Source organism: Chaetodon trifascialis, chromosome 15 (genome assembly GCF_039877785.1).
Source record: "Chaetodon trifascialis isolate fChaTrf1 chromosome 15, fChaTrf1.hap1, whole genome shotgun sequence".
Lineage (NCBI taxonomy): Eukaryota > Metazoa > Chordata > Actinopteri > Chaetodontiformes > Chaetodontidae > Chaetodon > Chaetodon trifascialis.
In genome coordinates this window covers 20242075-20266719 of record NC_092070.1, presented here as the reverse complement: position 1 = coordinate 20266719, position 24645 = coordinate 20242075, and the positions used below count along the sequence as shown (strand labels likewise).

General features: G+C 42.8%; 1 protein-coding gene across 1 annotated transcript; it reads right to left on the bottom strand.

The window, feature by feature from the left end:
* Positions 1–9: 9 nt before the first annotated feature.
* Positions 10–18723, bottom strand: cntnap1 (contactin associated protein 1). The gene is made up of 24 exons (XM_070980854.1): positions 18486–18723; positions 14147–14248; positions 13861–14054; positions 13419–13572; positions 12969–13172; positions 12578–12762; positions 12185–12334; positions 11777–12038; positions 11060–11209; positions 10806–10980; positions 10236–10342; positions 9994–10116; positions 9472–9675; positions 9231–9387; positions 9024–9151; positions 8751–8924; positions 8421–8639; positions 8058–8297; positions 7715–7954; positions 7426–7553; positions 7080–7173; positions 6743–6973; positions 6610–6654; positions 10–3485 (listed from the first exon to the last, which is right to left on the bottom strand). The coding sequence occupies exons 1-24, from the start codon at positions 18544–18546 to the stop codon at positions 3286–3288; spliced, it is 3927 nt and encodes a 1308-aa protein (XP_070836955.1). The 5' UTR covers positions 18547–18723; the 3' UTR covers positions 10–3285.
* Between the last annotated feature and the right edge of the window lie 5922 nt (positions 18724–24645).

Below are 24645 nucleotides of genomic sequence, written 5' to 3'. Positions count from 1 at the left end.
CACACAGCTTACGTTTTCCTCAAGCTTCTTTTATTGTGACAGTTTGGCCTTGATTTACACAGTAATGGTCATTTACAGTGAACGTATTACAAAAGAAAATCGCATGTACTGAAGAACAGAGAGATTTCAGTGTGATCACAAACACAACTGTAATGATCATTTCTGGTACCTGTTGCAGAAGGATTCAGTTTGACGGTGCAGAGAAGTCTAACCTGCCTGCTTCTCACTCTGGTGCTTTATGATCTGATTTCATGTATGATACCATCGTTGACAGGGTATCTGTGGTCTCATATAAAGTATGAAAAAGTCTTCAAAAGTATTAAAATCTCTATAATAGCTGCTCATAAACTCAGAGCAGCATTGCATGCACATGACTTAACGAACCCCAATTCAACTTTATGCTCCTTTGAATATGTTCTTCTTCGGTTTAACTCCAGGAAGCATTATGCAGCACTTTCTCACATTTTGTGAAATCAGCAGATACCCTGTCTGAGCCAACAACATCCTGCTGACCTACTCCCTCTACTGGCCGTTTTGTCTTAGTCCCTTTTATTCACACCCCTGCTTTCATCATTGAGATGCAGGATGGAGACTTGAGGAATAGTTCAGCACAGATTCACTGTGCTGGTAATGTACCTCACAGACACCTGATACTTGAACATGGAGGAGCTACTCTGAGCTACATCCAGGCCTTGTTTCTGTCTCACTGTACTACTGTTGGTGCACTACAATAAGTGAGTTGGATAGTTGGCATCAGTGCACATGTTTGGTTTTTTAATAAGAGTCATTATTGAACATCTGTAGGTTGTATATTGGTGGACAAACTATGAACACACAAACATCTGAACAACCGGTCAGTCACACACACACGCTCCAGGGACCACGCATGATTAACTAGTGAGTGGCAATGAAGTGACACCGCTAGGCTGAATAGTTATAGTCTGTTTACCAATGAGTACAGTGAGGTGTATACATTTATATAATACATAAGTCGACTCTTTCCTAATAGGCATCAAAGCATATTCGACCCAAGTTTGTTGGCTTGCGCCTAATATGAACTTTGAGTGGTGATTGTCCATTTCACAAAAACACAAACCATTCTATGCGTCGATCACAAACTAACAGCTTCACTCAGTTTGCTTGCTTTCATTATCACTCATGTCACGACAGTATTCTTAAAAATATAGCCTTTAAATGCCAGTTCTTCTTAGTATTTGCAGTTTTTACATCTACTGTACACCCTTTCACTGTACAATTTCGCACAGTTTTGCCCATCTGTAATGGAAGAAACCAACTATGTTGAGTTTTGGAGGCGTATTAGTGCTACAGAGAACAAGGACTGTACTTTCTTAATCCTGAGCAGTCTTAAAAGCTACCATGAGTAATTTTACTTTCAATGCTAAGCAGCCTACAGTGAAAATATCAGTCTTCACTGTAGGGTGTGCTCATACATTACAGAGTCAGAGGATTTACATTCAAAGTACTCCATTGAACTGTTTTGAAGTTGTTTCATATAAACCATAGGAATAAAAAAGTCGCTTAACACATTATTCATATATTCACGTATACACTCATTACATCCTACTTGCTATTGTGCATCTGCAAATTAAACTGAGACATTAACATCATTGGTGGCTGATAGAAGCTCATATTATTGCATCTTACTGCAAAGTGCCGTCATGCTCTACAAATGCATAGCTAATATGTTACAATTGTTTTTCTTTTTTCCCCATTTTTTTCCACATACACGATAGTGCTTTAGTATCAAGGAGAGCTGCAGTGAGTGATGGTAGCCCTAAGCTTTGGTTGCACCACACATCAAACAAAATTTCATCTTACCAGAGGAGGAAATTTCATTGGACTATGAGTTTTCATATTTTCCACTGAAAAGCGGCTAAAGAAGCAGCAGCAGTGATGACAGCGTGTTTGGCTACTGTCCTACAGCATTATGCAAAAATATTCAAGCAGTATGAGTTAGAAGTAAAAGATTAGCATTTACACTCTTGTGGTCCTCTGTACATATGTTATTGTGTGTGTGCATGTGTGTTTACATGTACTCTTCTCCACATGGCCATTGGAAGCAGCTGTTTCCTGAAAGATGCTTATTATTGGGGGTGAAAGGATTGTGAGAAGACCGATTCTTTTGTATTGACGTCGTTAGAGATGTCTGCCAGGTCAAACACTCTGTAGCACCGCGCTATTGGCAGCTTGACCATAATATAAGCAACCAGAAGTAAGACAGAATGAATGAGAACTTGGATATTTAGGTCACTCTGTCCCCGGCGGGTTTCATCACCTCAACTTTTGTTTGGATTCTGCAGCACACCGACAGCCTGTTCGCTCTCACACTTAGAGGTACATATGTATCATCACACTGTCATTTCCTCCATGGCTGAGGATGTGGTAGGAATCTGAGCATACTGTGATCGGCAAAGCTGCTATCTACTGACACTATGGCAAATCTCAACCACTTACATGTGCCATTCTGTATAGGTAATGCACTGTTACAGGCTGCAATACAACAAATATAAGCGTATATACCTTTAACAATCTTTATATGTATCATCTCAAAGCTTAAGATCTCGCAGCTCCATGCTTGTCGGTACGTTCTGTCTTCGGTTGGTTGTTTTTATCAGTGAACACCAGTTCTGTTTCAGTGATGTGGATTTTGGTTATACTGGTTTTCGTTCACCGGCTCTCGGATGCACTCGCTGCTCAAACCCAAGACGGATTATGAGCTATGATGTCAAAAATGGCTCCGTGAGAGATTGTCACCAAAAGGTATATTTTAGATGTCGATAAATCTATACAGTAAGATATTAGTAGCTTTAATTGGTCTCAAAGATGGCTGGAAAGAAAAGCCTGAATACTCTAAACTGATGTTCCGACTATAATTAAACATCCCTTTAAAATCCTCTTCCCACAGTGTCTAATCTAAACCCTATCTGAATAAGCTGTTATGGTTAATTCAGATCAAGCTTGCTCAGATGAGGCACTTCAGTAATTCACCCTGCAATACAGTGTGAGACTTGTTGGCTACTCACGCAACATGGGGCTCGATGTGAACTTTTATCCCTTACTAAAATACGTACTATGTAGAGCACCAGGCATCAGATCCCACTCGACTGGAGAAAGAAACGCAAACCAAAATATGAAAAAAAAGAGAACAAAAGAATTAGAAAACTTAATTCAGGTATCTGTGGTTGTTGTAAGTGCTATTTCCCGCTGCCCAACCCTCAGTCAAACCCTGTCCCACTCCCACACTGTCCCAAAGGTCCTGTGATGCTAGTCGCTCCTGAACTCCTCCTCAATTTCTGGGAGGTTCTTTTTTTCCCTCCTCAGGGTCTCGGTCAGCGGCCTGGAGCTGCTGGGGGACTCCAGGTTTTTGGGTTCATTGGTGCGGTAGCTGCCCTTCTGCTGATACGCATATACATAGATGCTGTACAGGCCTCCAAAGAGCAGCAGCAGTGCCAGGATGACAATGACTGAAGGATAAAAATAGCACAGCTAGAGTTAATCTGCAGCAAAATGAGGAAAGAGGTGCTCTTACAGATACTGACAGGGAACAGACACTGCTTAAATTGAATTTTTATTCCATTATATCAGCCAAACCGGTGAGTTTAGGTCTGATGTTATCTTTGACAATTAGATAAGTCAAATGCCAGACCCATGCTCCTCTAACATGCAGTCTGTTTTCTCAAAAACTGCGCACAGTATAGCCACATTAGCAATGTCTATCATGAGTGAATACTGCAATTTATATTTCTGTAACACCTTTGGTGCTACGTGCTTTATGTCGTTGACGCATGCTGGCCAGCACTATGCACTATTTTTCTTTTGTTTTTCTGTTTACGAAGGCCGAATTCTGGTAAAGGTTATTTTCATCTGTCTGATCCATCAAAGTATGAACACTTCCTTTTCTTTTTTAAATATTTTTGGTCAAGTTTTTTTGTACAGCACATTTTCATGCAAGTTTCAAAATGCTTTTTGGGTCAAACAAAGTGAGGTATATATCAATGGGACGTAAATAAAAGGAGACAGAAGAGCATACATGCAGCAAAACACAATTAGGTGCTCTTACAGAGACCGATGAGGAACAGGCCTTGTTTAAATTGAACTTTTATACCATTATTTCAGCCAAACTGGCAAATCTAAGTCTGATATTAGATAAGACAAATGCCAGACCCATGTTCCTCCAACATCCAAGTCAGTCAAAGTTCCTTTTCTGTTTATTCTTTTTGTTCAAGTTGATTCGTACAGCACCTTTTCATACAAATGCAGTTCAAAGTGCTTTTGGTGGGGGGCAAATATCAGTGGGACAGAGAGAAAAGAAGAAGAGCACAAGAAAAATATACACACAGCATCATCATAAGTATGATAACATGCTGGAAAAGAAACTATGAGCATGCTAAACTGAATAAAAATGTTCTGAGGTTGATTATAAATGAACTCAGCGTGAGTGCTGGTGCCAGAATGCCAGATTAGCTATTCCATATTTTTGGTTTATAAATACTGAATGCAGCCTGGCCAGACTTACAGTAGGCTCCCAGGACATGATGGAAATGAGTGCCTGGCGGCCGGAGAGGTCTGCTGGGTTTGTAAATTGAAAGCATAATCTGATATATACTGTGGGGCCAGGCTTTATACACCAGGAGCAGGAACTTAGAAAGGCAATGGATGTTCTGAAGATGAGGGTGATGTGTTCTGATGTTTTTGTCCTGCTTAGTTTTTAAATTAGCTTTAATTAGCTTCACTCTACAAGAGGTTTCAGATCAAGTTCTATGAAGAGGGAATTACAGTAATCCGGACTCATGAAGGGCATGAGCTTTTAGCATGAGACTGGAAAACTTCTCGGCTGGTGAAACGTAATGTGATTTTTAAAGGTTAAGTCAGATTTGTCACGTGGTCACAGGTTTTATAAGACCATGACTGTGAGTATTCACAGACCAGCTGCCTGTGATCCTTGGCTGCTACAAGCAGAATTACTGCTCAGTCGTTCAAGCTGTTGCTCCACAACTAAAGCAACTCTTAGCTTTTGCTTAGATTTCCTGTCACAGTCCAACGAATGCAGGTCAGGTGAACTGGAGACACTAAATTGCCTGTGGGTGTTTGTTTGTCAGTCAGTGTGTGTAATAGACTGGTGAAATGTTGGTGTTTCCCTCTGCCAGTGCATGCTGGGAAGGGCCTCAGCCCCCTCAGGTTCACACTTTCAATAAATAGGCACAGAGAATGGGTCAGTGCCGCTGATGCTGTTGCAAAGATATACTGCACCTAACACAGAGCTTGGAGCAGCAAGGAGGCAAAAAATGTTATTTAAAGTGAAGAAAACATATGTCTTCAATAACGCTGGCCAGAATTTGCTCACCAGTAGAATTGACCATTATGTTTTATCAGCTACATTTGAAATAAGTGCTGTAATTTCTCAGTCATAACCATTTTATCCTGAGCAGTACATCAGACAAGGATGATGTCTGATAACCTGGGGGCACAATTGTTGGAATGCCTGAATGGTGCACCAATCTTAAATGACACACTAATATCCTGCATTAGCATAATACATCTGAATCTGAATGATCTATTAAGCTGAAGCATCTATCAACGATGAACTGTACGCTGGGCCCGTGCATACTAAATATATCTGATCCGGTAAAGGTCTCAGACAGGGATAGAGCAGAGAGCCTCTGTGCTGCAGTTTAATCCAGAGACTCCAGCCTCTCCTGCTCATCAGGGAGACCAGCTCTAATTCATTCCGTCATCCATAATGCTGTGCTGCAAATCGGTGGTCTGGACTCAACACCCTGCACGTCCTCTTGTAATAAAGTGCGAGTTATCAGGGGGATTAAATAGCTGAAGAAATATATTAAATATTGATGCTTTCCAGGAATTCATAGATGGACAGAGAAAAACACATTTGTCATATTTCAGCCTCGGCTTCAAGCTTTTGCAGCACATCATTTCTGTGTTGGGAGACATAACTACTCATTCGTGTCAGTTTTGTTATGATTGTTCTATTGTTTTTATCTGTCCTTCGATCTTAATCTCCTTCTTTTCCATTGCTTGTTGCTTTTACATGATTTGTCTATTGTCATTGCAATATGATTTGGGGAACTGTTTTCATAGTGATGGCCTTAATGCACGACTGTAATTTCACTTGCTTTCATTTCATATCTGACCCCACTGCATGGGATCAAACACAATCTTTAATATTATAATTATGCATTAGAAATGTCTGACTGTTTATTTTTCTATAAGTTGTTGCGTTTTCTTTTTCAGATTTGTCCCACATGTAATAAATTTGAGCCTGCGGTCAGACGCTTGAATAAACACTCAAAAGCCCACACTGGAATCTGACAACCCTGCTCTAATTTAGGATTAGAGGATTTTAGGAAAAAAGGAAAGAGAATTTCAAACGGCTGATTTGTGTCATCTGGGACAGGAGTGAAAGACTGAGTAAAACAGAAATGAGGGAGAGGAGCAGTGCTGCAAAATGAACCAAATGAACTGCTAAATGTCACATTACTGGTCTTGTTTTTGAATGCAGCAATTCAGAAACAAGGCAGATATGCAGTATCTGTCTACTAAAATATTAAAGAAGAGAAAAACCTTTACCTGTTATCCAAAATAAGCCTAGGTCATCATGGATATAAAAATACTCTGAAAAGGAGAGGTACACACATAAGTGGATGAACACAAAATGGTCTTCACTTTTTGTACTGATGCATTATGGGACATGTAGACTGACCTATGCCAGTGAACCACGGGTCTGCCTCCCATGGTACGTAACCCAGAACAGGAGGGAAAGCACCACAGTTGGACTCGGAGACGTAGCCTTGTGTCGTTACCGGGGGGTCTGTCTCATTTGGACGGAAGAAGGCCTTTAAAGGGGCATAAACGTTGTATCTCACCCCAGATATGCAGCCTATGAAGCCTGGAGCATTATGCCTCTGGATTTCATAGTCAATGTCACCAACCTCTGAAAGAGCAGACAGAAATAACATCAAAAAGTGTATTAATAACACTGGTGGTAAGATGAATATATTAGGCCACTTGTTCTCAGCAATAGTAAATTAGATATTTACCCATCACTCTGCCCAGGAACATGGACTTTGGAGAATCAAACCTAGCGTCCTCCACCAAAGTTATTTTTTCCACAATGGGCTCCATGTAATCCACCTGTGGGGAAGGCAACATCAGTTATACACCTCATCTTTACAGGAAGAGAACTGATTCCCCTGTTTCCAGGCTTTGTACTAAGCTAAACTAACTGGCTGCTGGCTCCAGCTACACATATGAGATTGGTATCAATCATGGATCACAGTTTTCTTGTAATTAGAATCCTCCTATGTATACAGTCTATGCCACAGAATTAACACATGACAAACCACAGATCAGAGTTTGCACAGTGACAGCAGTCGGAGCATGAACCTGGGTTTTGATGGTTCTGTTGTGTCTGGTTATGTTAACATAGTGGGGGTATCCGTCTGCCAGGTTTCGGTGAGTCAGCTGGTACTTGTGTGTTATGAGCCCCAATTTATACCTCAGATCTACACTACCTGTCGGGGGAGAGGACAAAAAAGACATCAGCAGCATATACTATTTTGCTGAATAACTGCATCACATCAACTACTACTTTTTTTGAGAGTCTGAGTCTCTAACTGTGTGAATAAAATGAATCTTCTGCCCTATAAAAGTTATTCTGACAGGCTTCTTTTACCATCAGTCTTGAGGATGACAGCGATGTAGTCTTGGACAAAGGAGCTGATGTACAGCAACACAGCTGGCGTGTGAACGGTGCTGAAACTGAACTCTATGTCATCCGCCGTGTCATTGTAGCCGAGGCTGAAGTTGTCGTAGTGCGGGTCGATCCAGTTGGCCCAGGCTGCTTCGTCTGATATAGGCTTCTTTCGTATGTTGTATCTCAGCCACGAGCCAATCTCAAAGTGAGCTCCGATGTCTTTGAAAAGATCGTGGAATTAGCTATCTAGATCTGTTGCAAAGTACTGCTGCAGACGATGTCAGTTACTATGTGAAGGAGAAGCCTAAAGTCAAAAACTCACCTTTATGACAGTAGAAGCCATCAAAAGCTGTATTGTTACAGTCACAAGTATAGGAAGCATAACCCTCAATACACTGGCCGCTGTTTCGACATGGTATAGTAGCATTGAGACACTCTCCAGTACAGTTCCTCCTTATACCCTGTTCTTCATTGACTTTCCCCTCTAAATCAAGGGGAACACCGTTCATCCGTAACCCTCGAAGACAGCCCAAGAAAGGTCTCAGGGTGCGGTTGGCTGCACCTAATACAAAGAAGGATTTATCAGTGCTTATTCACGTTCATTCAAACTTTCGGCCTGATTGAATGTACTGCATGTCATCGCAGTTTTAAATTCCAAATTTCCATGTTACCTCGAGCAACCTACCTACTAGGAGAGGATGTGAAAATTTCATGGTGACGAAGGTCTGACCTGGGAAGCGTTTAACAGCCCAAGGCTGATAATCAACCTTGATCCGGGCCAGTTTCACATTGATCTCAGCTTGAACAAAGTGCCACTCATTGTCATTGAGCGGCACAGGGGAGTGTAGCGTCACATTAATGATGCCATCACCAACCATGAATACAAACGCAAGGTCTTGGGTGGCTGGAAGAAGAAAGAAGAAGACATAGAAAGAAAAAATAAAAAAGTTATAGTAATACTTAAACCTCTCAGTGATATGAGAAGAGCTCCACACAAGCAGATGAGTTAACTCACTATTCAGCTCTATCCGTATGAAGTTTCGAAGATGGTCATCAGAGTTCTCGAGGAAGACGCAGTTGTCACGATAGGTTTTGAAGTGGAAGGAGATGTCAGCACTAGAGCCGGGTGTGAAGGTGGGAAAGGTTATGTAGGTTGGCTTGACAAAGGCTATGGTGTTCCAGATGTTTCCTGTGGGAAGAATAAAATATATGTATGTATATTAACAACTATGAACCCTTCAACAACACTGAATCACTACGCACACGCACTCCATAATATTAAACTCACTGTCTCCATGGCAGCGCAGGGGCCCGACGGTGAAGTGTGCCTCTGAGCCGGTCCTGTTAGTATCCCCTACTACCACCCTCCTCACAGGCAGATGGTCTCTAAAGTCCAAGTAGCCCTTATCTGAGTACCTGAAGAGCCACAGTGGGGATGTTAAGATTTTAGTGTCACAGACACAAGCTGAACCTGCTCCACACATCCCACACTCACCATTGTCTATAGTCGGCATCACAGTTGCATTGAAACTTGGGATCGATGCAGGTTTGGTTGACGGAGCAGCCGCACTTTTGGACCTCTCTGAACGTTCCGCCCCAGTAATAGTGACTCACATTGTTGCGACCAACCCAGTAACCAAAAGGTCTTCCATCTGTTTCAAAAACAAAATGCTGTCATTCTTCCCTGTTTTCCATGAGCACACTACCAGCTTAACAAACTGACTGATTCAACTCACCGGGGGTGTTGAGGAGACGGGACTTGTAGCAGGAGTAGTCGATCCACTGCTCACAGTACATGGAAGTGTTGGCCAGAGCAGTGACTTCGTCCCAGGAAGCGTTCCAGTAGTTGACATCTCCGATATACGGCTGATGTATTGAACTCCCGGACACCTTGGTGCCATCCACTCTGTCATGCAGAATCACTGTCCAAGCTTTGTATGCTGTGAAGAGGCATGACGGATGGTCATAGTGATTAAATATTAAAAGAGGGAGGGAGGTAAAAGTAATGTAAGAAAAATGACACAGACTTCTGGTTAAGCAGATGCACACTTTCACACACAGAAACAGCTGGGCGTAGCTCTCTTGTTTTATAACACCTTTTATTTCCCATGAAATTTCACTACACGTTTCTCATTACAGGAACATGACAATGTGACTTTTCATTTTCCAACTTTTCATTAACAACCCACAGAGGATCCAGCTAATACTGAGCATGCTGCTGATGAAGCTGTATTTTATCAGTGACAGTGATTACTTACACTTCATTTTGCAGTACACTTCAAATGGTTTCAGCGGTCCACTGAGATCAGGATCGATGGTGTAGTTTCCAGACCAATATTTGCCACTGAGTCTGTATGCCTCGCATGACTCTTTATAAACCGCTGTTTGACAGGCGAGATGATCAATTTGTTATTATAAAGAAGAAATACGACGTGGGCCAAGTGTAATTAACTGTAAAGAAACACTTATTATAGTGATAAGACTAGCAGCCAGGACTTACACATGTGACACACTTCTCCTTTATAGCCTGTGTTCTCACACAGACAGATAAAGTCATCCCAGGACTGGATGCATCGGCCTTCATGCTCACATGGATTTGGGGAGCATCTGTGAACAAAAGATGAGCTTATACTGAGCATTTGATCTTACAAAAGTGAAAAGCATCATTTTTTTGGTTCATTTTGGCATTCCCTACTTTCTCTGTGCCATTTGCTTCTCCTTGAGAGCTGTTAGATAAGGTTTTATGAGGCAAAACTTACCACAAGGTGATAAATGCCATCAGCTCTACAGATATGTCTCACTCTAAAGACTCACAATTCAGAGACAAACGCTTCACAAATATCTTGAATGAGATCGCAGCTCTTTTACAACACCATAAAAGAGCCAAGACGATATAGAAATAATGAATCCTTAACCGAATGTGTGTATCTTTATAGGACTATGTAACTTTATGGACTCAAATGACTTGAGAAGATTTTTTTGCAGTACCATATGTGTCTGTTTCCTTATGCAATTTTCCTGTGTTTTATCAGATGTGCATGCTTTATGCACGCTGGGTTATATTTCTTACCTGTCAGTGATGCCACATGTGCCCAACAACAGTTCAGCATAGCGGCCCCACTGTCGCTGCAGAATAATGTCGATATCAAGCTGTTCATTGTCTATGAAGATGTGTTGCATGCAGCCATGGAAACGGTTCAGCTTGGTCTCACACTTCCTTACTGTGTTATTGGTTTTTGGACACCCTGGGAGCAGGAAAACAAAAGTATAGAATTGAAGTTGATGTCAGGAGATGTGAACAACTGTTTAAAGTAATCGCCTCACCTCCAAAGAAGTAGCGGTCCCCTGTCCGAATTGTGAAAGGATTGGTGATCTTTAGTGGAGACCCTTCCTCCTCATCAATTGTGAGGGTCAGCAGGTTGTCTCTGGCTGCCAGATCTACTGTATGCCAGTAGCCATCATTTAGTCTGTATCCTAGAGATTGGGAAAATGAATGTCATGCAATGTTTCTACAAGCCGACTCAGTACAGAGATGTACAATTCACAGCATTTATCCAGAAAAGACTGTTAAATAAACCCCACCCACAATCAGTGACCGTCCAATGATATATGATATCATATATGTAGCCATAAAGTACAAGTTTAAGACCCAATATTGAATCGCTTGGACAGATTAAACAGTCAGCTGGAGAGAGAGTTTCAATAATAGCAATAATATTAGCTTAGCAAGCTAGCTACACCTGCTAAAATCAGCCGCAGTTTTCACTGCAGCCAACAAAATCTGCAGCATCCAGCTAGAAGTGAGAAGTTAGCTTTTGTCTGCCACTGTCTGTAATCAAGGATCAATTGTTAAAAAAAAAGATTGCATATTTCGAAAAGTAAATCTCCAACCTTCATCACTAATGTACCTGCGTAGCTTTTGTTCAGAACAAAGAAGCTTGACAGGCCTCGCCACAACTAAGTGGGCGAAGCTAAGCTTATTGTCAATTGCATTTCCAAAACCTTTATCATCTGACAAGGCTGAAAATTGCATGAGCTCACCTGCACCAAACTGAAGTTTCTTCTTGCCAGGCTGGAATATAGTGACATTGATCTGTCCCTCGCTTAGGCCCAGCTCAAGGGCACCCAGGTCATCAGCAAATCGCGTGAACATTAGCAGCCCTGTGTAGTCCCATGAGCGGAACTTAAACTTGACAAACATACGAGGCCTCCTGAAGAAGCCTGGCACCTGCAGGTAATTGTTGGGCCCAGCAAACGTCATTGGTTTGAGCAGAATATCTCTGCAGGCAAAGTGCATCGCTTTCTGAGGGAAGAAAGACAAATCAGACCTCATCAGTCACGGTGATTCCACTGATTGTTATTGTATTGTAAGCATGGTTATGATGGTGATGATCAGAAGCAGTGATATTATTACTGGGATGTTGTATAAAGGTTTGCATAAAGCTCTACCTTTTGCGGGATGCGGATGTCAGGATCTTGTCTCTGAGCTTTGTCAATGATGTTGATGCCATTGATGAAGACGTTCTCCAGGCATCCCCGGAAATTTGGTATGGTGGGCAAGTGAGGCAAATTTTTCTCTATGACACCCCCTACATATAACTAGGAGAAAGGTATTAAGGCACTCAGTCACAAACCAAAGTCACATTTTAAATAAATTCAAAAAGTAAGACTTGAGCATTCAGATTAGTTCATTAACTGGCTTGTTACGAATAAAGTTGCCTTAATTAAAAGTAATTAAAATCCATTTTAGTATCCTCCAAAGAAGCTTTGAGGAAATGTGTTAAGCATACAGCTCATTGATGATTTCCTTCACTTCTCTGAGCCATATTATCCTTTAACTACCTGCGAATCCAGATCCAGGTGTGTAAACTCTCCATTACAGATGCCTGTCACTGTGTGACTGTCCACTGTCAAGTTCACCTGGCGACCATAGCGCTTGATGGTGACATAGTGCCAGTGTAGATTATCAAGAAGGCTGCCAGCGGTCAGTGCGATACGACCATCAACTTTGTGTATTACACTGCTTCCTAGAAAACAAAGGGTAAGGACAGGAGGAAGTACCAATGAAAACACATTTGAATCATCTCATCAATCAATAATATATTTACACAAAATTCTGCAACAAGATCCATAAATGCCAACTTCAAGGCACACCTGTGGCCCTGTCTGTATAATAAAGCTATGCCCAAAATATTTTCAACTCCAGCTGTCCAACAAACAACTTAGTCTGTACCTAGGCTGATGTGCAGGTAAAGGCGGCCTCTCTTGAGCTCCACGGTGAAAAGGTCTCCTTGAATCCCCTCACTGTGTAACAGCAGACCATCCTGCTCCAGAGTCTTGAAGTTTATGGCAATATGGTCATGTAGTGTGCGGGACCTCTTTTCTGGGTACATGTAGACCACCGAGTCATCCCCGTTGTACTGTAGCACGTAGGAATCTGCAGACGGCATTTCAGCATTTATAGCATTTATACAGGTTTTAAAGGTTATACACATTTCAGATGATTTGCCATTTATGAATCAGGTGATACTGAGCTTGTTAACAAGGAACATATTGTAGCATAGCTGGCACTTATATTTGGTGACATATTATCAAGTATGATTGAGCACTGGGATTGTAGAAGGCCCCTGGATGTGAATCAGAGGGAGTAAATCCCTGTGTAACGTCCTTCGGTCATTTTTACCGTAAGAGCAGCCGAACAGCTCCAGCCTCACACCGATCTTCCCTCCATTCTCTGTGTTCCACGCCAGAGGAAGCAGACGAATGTGTTTAGCAGTAAAGGCGTAATGGAAGACATTCCTCTTCACCTGATAATAATTCCAGTTCCCAGGCAAAGTCTGCAGATTACACCGGGAAAGACGGGGAGAGAGTTATTGAGTCACTGCAATGGTGTTAACGCCTTATTAAGAGACTGGAGATGAACTGATGATGAGATTAGCTTTGTCAGTGCTGAGAGAGATAATATGCTGTGCCGTCTTTGCTTCTGTGCCAGTGACAATGAATTTAATAGAACACCCACTGACTGGAGAATCGGCTGTAAAGATTACGTCTGACTAGTTAATCCTCGCCTCATCCCTGTTATGGCCCTCATCCCAGCCCAACCGTCCTGCATCAGTGACACCTACAGAGTTGCCTCCTTTCATGATGTACGGCGTCCAGGAGTCCGGTCGGTCTCCGTAGAGCAGGGTGTACTTGGAGACCCAGTCATATGAGTTAAAGGTCCCCTGGGTGGCTATGGCCACCAGACGATACTTCCTGCCCAGGTCTATCTGCAGCCACGGCTGTCTGTCCCTGGGAGATGGGGACCAACCACTGCTGCCTGAGGCGAAGAAAGAGGAGCATTAGATCTTTAGGGTGATTCATACAGGGATGAAATCATGGATGAATCAAGCACTACAATTAGTAACTCACCATACAGTTTGGCAAAATTGGCAGAATAAAGAAAGTTATATCTGGAGGAGGCCAGGAAGTTGGAGGCATAGAGCCCAGAGACCAGCGGATCAACACATTCTCCTGCAGTGATAATAAGGAAGACACCAAGGTCAGGAGTTATTAAGAGGGACTTCTCATAATGCAGCACTCACACATCGCTTCAAAATTATACAGTTCTGGGCAACAAAGACTGGCACAGCTGCACAGCGTGATAAGGAAAGACCATTTGGAGTTTAATTAGAGGCTAGTGCATGCTCCATGAGACATAAAATGCCATTTGAACTGGATCAATCCAATTAAATTCAAAGCATAGACAAACATGTTTAGTCTTTCTACTGCTGAAGGTATACAAGATAATGAGGTCCCAGATTCATACAGTACTCCACAGTAAAGCACAATCCCCAAAAGAGCATTGATCTGGTGTTGTTCAGCGTTGCAGAGTGAATGATGCAGAATCACACGCATGTCTTTGTGGGTTAGTGTGTGTGTGACTGTCTGTCTGTTTATTTCTGTAATTTCTTGAAAAAATGAATGTAGTTTCATGGGCAGCAAAGTTGAAATCAAGCTGAGACTGTCACTTTGTCTTATTGAGTTGCTATTCTGCATGTGGTTATGCGACTGATAGGACCATCACCCATCTGCTCAGCCTCACTCCCCAACCCACAGCTTTTAACACTGACCATAATTCTACCTAATCTTGCTTGTGTCGTTGCTGAGGGTAAAGGCACGATGCTCTCACCTCGAGCTGCAAGAGCTGTCTCATTTTAAGTGCCAAGGTATGCTTTTCAATACCACAAATAGATTTAATATAGATAGACTACAAAACAGAGATGAATTGGGTTTTATTTGAATACGAGCAGGACCAACTAACATAGAAGTAAGTAAATGAAAGCAGCTCCAATCTGACCTTCCTCTTCCCTCTCCCATATCAGTATAATCATCTCCACACGTTTGGAGATGTTTACTGGTACACACGAGTTCTGGCATTGTAATTCCTGTTCTTACAGTCACAGGGGTCATAGAGCACAGGAGAAAAGGCAGTAGGCTGGAAACAGGAGACTTTACCAGAATAAGTATGCAGGCAGCAGATGGAGAAAGATGAGGAATGGTACTGCACATCTTCGTTTTACATAACTTTGTTAGAGAGCAGAGGGCTGAGTGATCAAAGCAAAAACTCCAGAAATTAGGAAGTAGACAGCTTTCACTGCCTTACACTACTTAAAATGACATAAAAGATGCACGAGTCATTATACAGCACTTTCACACCATGTTCTGCCTAATCTGGTCCCATGAGCATGAGTTCTGTCACCTTTCACACAAGGACACGCTGCACATTCAGGTGGAGGACACGTGCTGAGCAAGGGAAACATGACCTTGACTTTGTGCCTCTGTCTGCCTCCCAAAGAGGCTCTCTCGTCATCTGTATTATACAGAAATCCTTGCAATGCTACAGAAGATCAATAACAGATCTGTGGTGCATCACTCCATTACTACACTGGAGAGCCATTGCAAGTGATCCACTGCTCAAATGGCTTTTAAAGAAAAGAAATATTTAGAAGCTTTGTGCTGCAGTTACACGGGCAAAGTTCATTTGCTGCTGATGGCTTAGTGTTTATTGATTTGTTTTCATTCCTCAATTAGTAGTCAAAGGAAAGGAATTTTACTTTAAATTTGGAGAGCAGCTCCATCTCAGACTACAGCAGGTTAACCCAGGCCACTCAGCTCCTCAGCTCCTCCTGGTAGAGAGACTGTCACGCACTCTACCCCCCCACCTATTCAACGTCTCCCTTCCTTTCCCTCGCTCTCACTCTTCGCTCTTTGTCTGCATTCCAACTCCGAAAAGCTTTTGCTTGCTCTTACCGCGTCCCATTACCTCATACTCTCCCTAATCATCATCTTGCTATTTTTTCCTTCTCTGCCTCTCTCTCCCTCCCCAAGTGGGCGTTGTCATGTTGCAGCAGCTAAAGTGTACTGTACCTGAAAGCTGCGCAGAGCATCCAGTCACCAGGTTTTCACCCCTCTCCTTATGATCCTGCATTCCCGCCCCCACCCTCTCTTCTCTGCACCACGCAGAGTTGTCTTTTTCTCCATTTATCATTAAGGGGATGTGATAAACAGTGTGTCTCTGTAGGGCTCTTGCACCACACTTGCTGAATCATCAGTCTGCTATAAGTGTAGGCCGCTCTATCCGGGCTGACACATCATGACTGCTGCTTACATACAGTATGCAGAGAGGCACCTCCTCTGGCTGTCACTGGCCTGTGATGCGTGGCGGCTGAGGATTCAGACACCAGCCTTGTATGTGTGCAGCTGAATGCAGATGTCCATCAATATTATATCAAAACACACTGCAAGGGAACAGCACATAGAAGGAGAGAAATATAGCATGTTCTGTTCAAGGCGTTTCAATAAATCATTCATACCTTGGCAGGCATCACAGCGGGTGGTGTCTGACTAGTGCCAGGGATAAAAACACAAATACTGCAGCACATCAGAATCACATTATGACTTAAACTCAGATCTCAAACAGCTTCATTTTTCTGTTCTTAAAGAACAGAACAGCTGAGCTTCCGCACAGAGCAGCACACCCCTCTTTCTAGATATCAATTCCCCTCACATGGACCAAACAGTCGGTCTCCTGCTGCTTGGGCTGCTAACCATGACAGAATGCACAAAGCATAAACTTGCTCCTTATGCATATGCATCACGCTCTTCTGAAGCAAACAAACACACTTTTCAGAGTGAGCCTCAGCTCCTCTTGAGGCTGTGTCACTGTGCTCTGGGATCTGAGGTTCCATTTTAATCTGGCATAGTTCCACTGTGCGCTTCCACACAGCAGATATAAAGTTGGCCTGACCTGCAATAAAGTACCAGCAGGATCTACCAGAAGGCAAACCCACAGGCCCCCGCTTACTGGTTTGCATTCTGTGATCCAATGATGTTTACAAGCTTTGCTGCTCATTCACTTTTTAATTCCATTACCCTACAGCAAGACAGCTCCATTTGCTTACCAGCATAGATGTGGTGGAGCTTGTAGTTATCAAACAGCAGCATGCCATCATAAACTAACCCTTTTTCATCCAAAAACTTAATATATCTTCAATAAGTACACAATGCCTGATAGAAATATTGTCTCCCTTCAATAACTGAACAGAAAGAGCTCAGAAAGGTGCGCAATATCTATGTGGATCCAAAGTGGTACTAATACTTTAAACATGATTATGCATTTGTTTTACCAAAATTCAGAGAAAGTATATACAATTGTGATCTGAAACAATCCCCTGTATGTTGTTTAGACAAATTATCCACAGTGATGGCTGTCACTTCTATTCCCAAATTTCACATCTATCCAGAAGTCAGATGACAATGCGTGACTCTTCCATGATCGCCCACTGCCATCAAAACTAATGAGTCATGCAATGCAACTGTATGGGGTTAATAAATAGTCAAAACCCTCTGAGGTCATCCTGACACTGACATCACGCATAAAGCTTATTAGTATGCATACAAGCTCTGCCGTAGATGGGGTGATGGCACCTTTTCCCCAAACCAAATTAGCCCCGAACACAGCCCCACCTCTGCCCAGCTAAACGCACCACATGATTCATTGTGATCTTGCAGTAATGATTTCCCTGCCAGGTGAATTCGCGGCCGTCGTGTGCAGGGCTTCACGGACAGGTGATGGGAACACATTCTTCCTAAAAAAAAAAAAGTACTGCAGTGGGCTGGTCCCGGTCAGGACGCTGAGCCCTGCTCCCTCAACCGCCACTTTGAAAAGCGGATTTTCAGCGAGAACGGCACACACCGTCAATGCGATTTGGAGGCGATTTTATCAGAAACAACAATAGACACTCGCGCAGCATCGTGCTTTGCAAAGAAGTCGAGAGTTGAACCCACACGGTGCAGAAACTTGCGTGCTGAAAAGCACTGCAATGCAGACAGTTCAGCGCGATGGGGATCGCCGCGCGCACCTTCCGCAGGACCGACGCGGTTTGCTTCTACACTTTTTTTTGTGTGATGCCACAAAACAATGCTTTACTGAAATTACACCAGGCGAGACAAGCAGTGAGAATTAATGGTCCGTGTTTTAAGGCTGTCTGGTTTTATCGCAACGTGTGTTGCCCTTCAAAGATTCCAAAACCCCAGGCTACATTTGGCCCTCCAGTGGTATTTTCCTCTTATTACCGAATGTAACAACTTTTTCTTAAGCAAATCAGACGCTAAACAGTATGCAGATAAGGCATGTAAATACACTTTGAAAAATGATATATTGTAGCAGCCAATAATAGATGAACAATTGCTGTTTCACAAGACTTACGTGATGAGCAATGTTGAAAACCCAAAAATAAGAGGCATATGCTCAGTATTTTGCAAGTCATCCTTCACTTAGGACACGTTTCTCCGCATAGGCTATGTTAATTTGATCGTAGATTGATCTGCAGCATCCTTCCACCCCCTTTTAGCCCAACTTTAACTCGCGCAGCTCCAACTCCTCTTCCCGGGATCTCGGGCAGCCTCTACCGGAGCGGGGACGCGCATCGGATGCTGGTGCTGATGCTGCGCTTCGCCGAGAGCGCGCACTTCTTCTTTTATACCCTTTAAAAATGTCTTATTCACATGACAGTCATGTAATGGTGTGGCTCCTGCGTGATATCGTTCAACATATTTGCGAATGTGCTTTACATAGCTGAGTGCTTGTCGGCCAGATGGGAGAGGGATTCTGTTGGTCCCTTCCGCAGGAGTCTGGATGCAGAGGAGACTGGAAGGGAGGAGGGGGAAAAACTTTTTCAGTCCGCTGCAGATTGATAGTATTTTTCCATAACAGTTAAAAATCAAACCTCCAAATAAATCTTCCAGAACTGGTCAAAAACAACAACTTTCCATCTTGGCTGTGGTTCATATCACCAATTTGCTAACGGCTTATTCCTCTTCTCTTCTGCCCTGGCATCCCATATCGTCCTTTGGCACACTTCTCATAGCTGCCAACTGGCCAAGAGTACACTGCGCTAGTGAGTAGATGGTTAAGAAGTCTTTCTCTCCAGGAACGCAGACGTGCACTTGAATCCCAAAATAGGATGGAAGTCCTTTATATCCTGTACCAGCGGCACATCCACAGAGAAAGGTGATGACAACACAGCAGACCAGCAGGCTGCACTGTTCTGCCTGGTGTTTGTCTGACCTTGTCCAGGTACTCCATCCGAGTGCATTCACAAATACGCCCAGAGCAGAACAGGTTACAGGATGATGATGCCAGCTGTGCCTGAACTCAGACGCATCTCTGCGCGCGCACACGCACACACACACACACACATAGGGGGGTGGGGGAGGGACGAGACTGAGGCAGAGGGGGATTTGTGGCAATGGATGGCACATTGACCACAAAATAAAAAGGCTTTAGGATTAAGAAGTGGGTTTATGGGACGGCCGTGTGTCAGTGAATGCCTGGGCCAGCGTGGGATTTACCGTGTTTTCAATCAAATCAGATTGACAGTTTGTAAGCTCCCTGCCGCTGGTTTTTCCCCTGAAATACCATAAGAGTATAGAATTATATCTGCGGAGAAGACAATGGCAAATGACATGGGAGAGGAAAGTAGGACATCAAATCAGCAGGGGAAACTGGCCACAGATGCGGCCCAGGCACTGCAGAGGTATCTATTTAACTGAGAAGAGACGGGTACAAAAATAATTTGGTGAGGTGATTTATCTCAATCAGAGTGGAAATCAATATACTCCTCAAGTGTTCTGGATACTTGAGAGAGGTTTCTCATTGATAGTGTGCAGTGATGCGTATTATTTCACAGATATACTTACTCAAACAAGATGCAATGGCTTTTTTAATGTGTCATTATCCACTTCGACGGCCATAACAATAGGCCTCTACACAACACAGCTTGTATAAAGTTTTTCATATATTATTTTAATCATATTAAAAGTAAGACAGCTCTGTTAGACTGACAGCATCAGTGAATGGAGTCAAAACCAAATGTTATCTTCTGATACCTGCTATTCAGCTGTCTTCAGATAACACATGCACACCCTCATACATCTGCACCTATCTTAGATTGAGGGTTGTGGTTAGGCTGGATTGCCATCTGTTTCCTTATTGACCTTTTACATTTGACCTCACGGTAACCATAGAGACCAGATCAGAGCAGGCGTAATAGGGTCTGGTTGGGGTTAAACTTCTCATCTGGAAAAACAACACGAAGGCTCAAGTGATGAAGCGATTAACAAGAGCAATCAGAAGCAGCGTGCCCAGCAAATATAATTCAGGATTTCCAACACTCAACCTCATTCACACCATGTTTATGCACAAAGGATAAGACAAAAGTTAAGTATCTAAAAAGGTCTTAAAATGAGGTAGAACACTGAATCATCACTTTATATTCAACCATCAATACAGGCTATAAAAATGACTTGTTTCTGGAAAATGTATAAATGATCTGTAACATACAAGTCAATACAGGTTTAAATAGCTTGTTTAAATTACCAAGTTTTTAAAATAAACATACACTCAGTCAATGTGTAGTAATTAAGAGGAAGTCATAATGAATCATAAGACAAATAAACTTTTTTTTTTTTGCACATTATGACACAATATTTTCATTCATGTGCATTTGAACTAAATTTTTGCAGGCACAGCAGCAGTTTCTCTGTCAAACCAAAACTGACCACTAGATGTCAGATAAAGCTCAGACTTGGATTTCTCACACATCAGCTTGCACCATTTGACTGATATGCTGCTGTCCAACTCTGTCCTACAGTCTATTCATCACTTAACTTTATTCTGCAGGTCTTAAATGATCTTTCATGCTGCCAAAATGTATTAAAATTGTATGTGAATTATAAACGAATGGGCAAATGATATTTGGGTTGATAAAATGGGTCTGACAGGACAATATGCCACCTCATTTGCGAGCAGTTATTCATAGAAAGGTAGAAAGTAAAAGTAATTGAAACACAAAATCACACACATGGTAAAAGGTCACACTCTGTCTTCCTCTAACTTCTTTCAAAAACACACACGAACAAACAAACTTGCAGGTGGAGACCCATGATGGCCTTGTTTCTCACAGGGACTTTTTTTAGGATCAGATTGTACTTCGGTCTGCCCCCATCAGTACTGAGTGTGTTTTCCATAGGGGTGCCACTGTACACTGCACGGGACACGTTGTGAGGGTATGAGCATGAAACCACACATAGAAGCGCGGACATTCTCACACGTAGACATACACCATCAAAGCCACAGCCATGGGCACACAGGCTCGCTCCTACACACAAGCAGAGGTCATGTCATGACTCACGCCCAGTTTCCAAGAGACAGTGTTGCTGATCTGTTATCATGGCTGAGTGCCACTTGTCATGAAGATGGATGAAGGAATCTGTAAAGTTTTGAGTGAGGAGCGCTGGCTTTATTTATGTGGATCTGATATGTCACACACAAAACACTAATGCTGACGATGGCTGGTTTGACAAATGTGTGTCAGAAACTGGGAAATTCAGCAAGATTGTATATGACTCTAGCACAGGTGTTTATTTTGACCACCACCTACTTGAACCCAATGTCCCTGTATACTGGTGGGTGAGCTGCTGTAAACAGGGCTATTCACACAGTCTGCTCTCAGGTGTCCATACACCGCAGTGACCTCCTGCTGGTGAGGGCCAATCCCAGCTAAAAGTGAGCCCAGCAGGGGATGCACAGACTGGGATCCCACCTCTGAAGATCTCCCCCAAGTGTTAGCTCAACTGGTGTATCCAAGACAGCTGCTGCAACTTATTCGACCTTTCACACTTAAGAGTGGACGCACCAATCAAGTCAGTCTCGGACACAGACTGGGAGTGAAGGGAATGTTCCAAAACCAGCTAACGTTAGCTTCTGCTGAGGACCTTATCTTAAAGGAATAGGTTAACATTTCTTCTTACCTAGAATTGGATGGGAAAATTGATCCCACCAGTCGGTTAGCTTAGCACAAGGACTGGAAATGGAGGGAAACGTTTAGCTTCATATAACTCAGTACAAACAAAACAAAATCTGCCTACCGGCACCTCTAAAGCTCACTAATTAACACAATCTGGTTTGTTTGATCCAAAAATAAAGATAATTGATTTACTGGGGATATGTGACTACCTGGGGTCTCCAGTTTCCTGGCAACTGGTCCCTGCAGTAGAAACTCTTAAAAACTGTTGTTTTTGTATGGATTAAATAAAACAATTTCTAACGTGCTAATTAGTGCTGGTAATTGGATTTCCTGGCTATTTCCTCAGTTTCTAGTGTTTGTGTTAAGCTAAGCTAACCAGCTGCTGATGGTGGATTCATATTTATAAGCAGAGGAGCATCAAAAAGTGTCCTGTTACAAATTGAAAATACTTGTTCATCTAATGAGAAAATGCATTTTGTTCATATCATATTTTATGCATTTAGTAGCCTCAGTATGAGTCTGACATTAATCCTTCGCACTGAAAAGATGAGCTCTCCTAATTTCCCACAGTGCAGATTTGAAGGGGCCAATCAGGATTTCTTGGAGGTGGGATGCTATGAGTTCAGGAGTTCATGCTGGGTGATTTCTGTGAAAGATGCTCTATAACAACAACCATCCATTGCAAGCTGCACCAGTGCTATGAATTAGTATACACTTCCTCTCATATGAGAGGGCGTGGTGTCTCTCCCCCCATCCCCAGCAGGCATTTCTTACACTAATGCATTCTGATGGACCACTGCTTGGATTCATGCCCATACATTACAACACTAGATACAGTACATAATAAATGTTTGAGCCTTATTTTGCTGCCTGTTTTACCTGCTAGCTTAATAAACTTGTCCCATTGGAGTGAAGAGACTCTTAAAGAGGCAGGTCAGAGCCCAAAGGTTATACACTAATGTTGTACCAGCTAAAAGCTCATTTGCCATTTCTCAAGCATGTAATTGTTCTTCTTCTGTTGTATTTCAGTGTCATTCAGGAGACTTGCCTTAGCATGCCATATCTGATCATGTTTTGATTCTATCTTAGCAGCTTCTGTCTGAAAGCTACTTCTAGTTGACGAAGAGCACGTTGCTCGACCAGACAGGACACGTCATGTGATGCACTTGTTTTTCGCCAAAGACTGTGTTTTCGCTACTTGTTGTACATTTGATGATGCATCAAATGATGATGCATTAAATAATGTACTTTAAGTATTTCAAATACATAAATACAGGCATATGTACTCAGGCATACAGTCAAGAGGTCTCAACACTGGATCTTCTTGCCTGAGCGTCTCAAGCCGAATCAGTTCCCTTTGCCAAGCGTGTTGCAACTTTGTTTTCATTTCCAATTTAAAGCCTTGTTAATGGCAAAAAGTATAAAATATCTAGCAATAAAAGGTCAGTGTATATTTGGTGTATGTTTCCATTCCAGTCGGTGCGCTCCTTCCAGTTTGAAAGGTGATTCCTTTGTGTCTGTCTGGCCAATAAAACACCTAAGTCATCTAAGCTCTCATCAGAATCCACTTTGCTCTGTTAAAACAACAGAGTGCTTGTCTGTTTAAGTACAAGCCATGACACTGCTTGTCACTGACCCATCTTTACACACATACAGACTCTTGCTAATGAACACACACACAGGCTTACATACATTTTCCAAGTTGATGTATTCACAGAGGAGACGCAGGAGGTATAGAAGATAACGACAGCTCCACAAACAGCAGCACTGACACCTGCATAAAGTTTAAATACCAACAACAGCTGCGGCCGAGTGGAGATGCATAGAGCTGAGACACTTTTGTTTCTCATGTTTGCTGCCAACATGAGCACACACAGATGCAGAGCCACAGCCAGTGACACACACACACCACTGGGCTGTGTATCCCTCACGCAGCAGACAAGCCACAGTTATTTAGTCTGCCTCCCAGTTTGTTTGCCCACTGTCTTCTCTCTTTTGTTGCTCTGCCTTGGGCTTTGTTTGAAGTGAACTGCTGACTATAGCAAATGACAGTTGCAGCTGGGAGGATGATGAGTGAGGAAGAAAAGGGTCAGGCCAAATGACAAATTATGAAGGTGGTCAGGTTGGATAGACAGAAATGTTTCTGTGTTCAAAAAGTGACAACAGAATAGCTCTTTTCACACTCACAAGAGGACACTGGGAAGCAGCCCAAACTAACTTGGTTTTCTCACATTTGGAAGCAGGTCGAAAGCAATTTTAAGGTCAGTAGTTCTGCTGGCCCATTTTTGCTTTGCACTGTGCTATGCACGCACACACACACACACACACACACACACACACACACACACACACACACACACACACACACACACACACACACAGTTATCTGGCCAGACATGCAAACTGTGTCCTTCCCTTCCCCAGCTCAGTTCCTTGGAGTTGAGCTCCAGTAAAGTACCTTTGGCAGCCAGGCTACAGAACGGCGTGTCCTCTCAATGCTGGGCCCCATTTCACTCCCAGCCTGCAGGTGGGGTGGGGGATGGGGCATCTGGAGGGCAG

Coding starts and splice junctions, on each gene's coding strand:
- cntnap1 (XM_070980854.1), bottom strand. CDS start 18,546: ATGACTTGCAAAATACTGAGCATATGCCTCTTATTTTTGGGTTTTCAA. Junction 10,981..11,059: donor GGACCGCTACTTCTTTGGAG/GTGAGGCGATTA, acceptor TCCTGCTCCCAG/GGTGTCCAAAAACCAATAAC. Junction 7,955..8,057: donor TGGCTTCTACTGTCATAAAG/GTGAGTTTTTGA, acceptor ATCTTTTCAAAG/ACATCGGAGCTCACTTTGAG.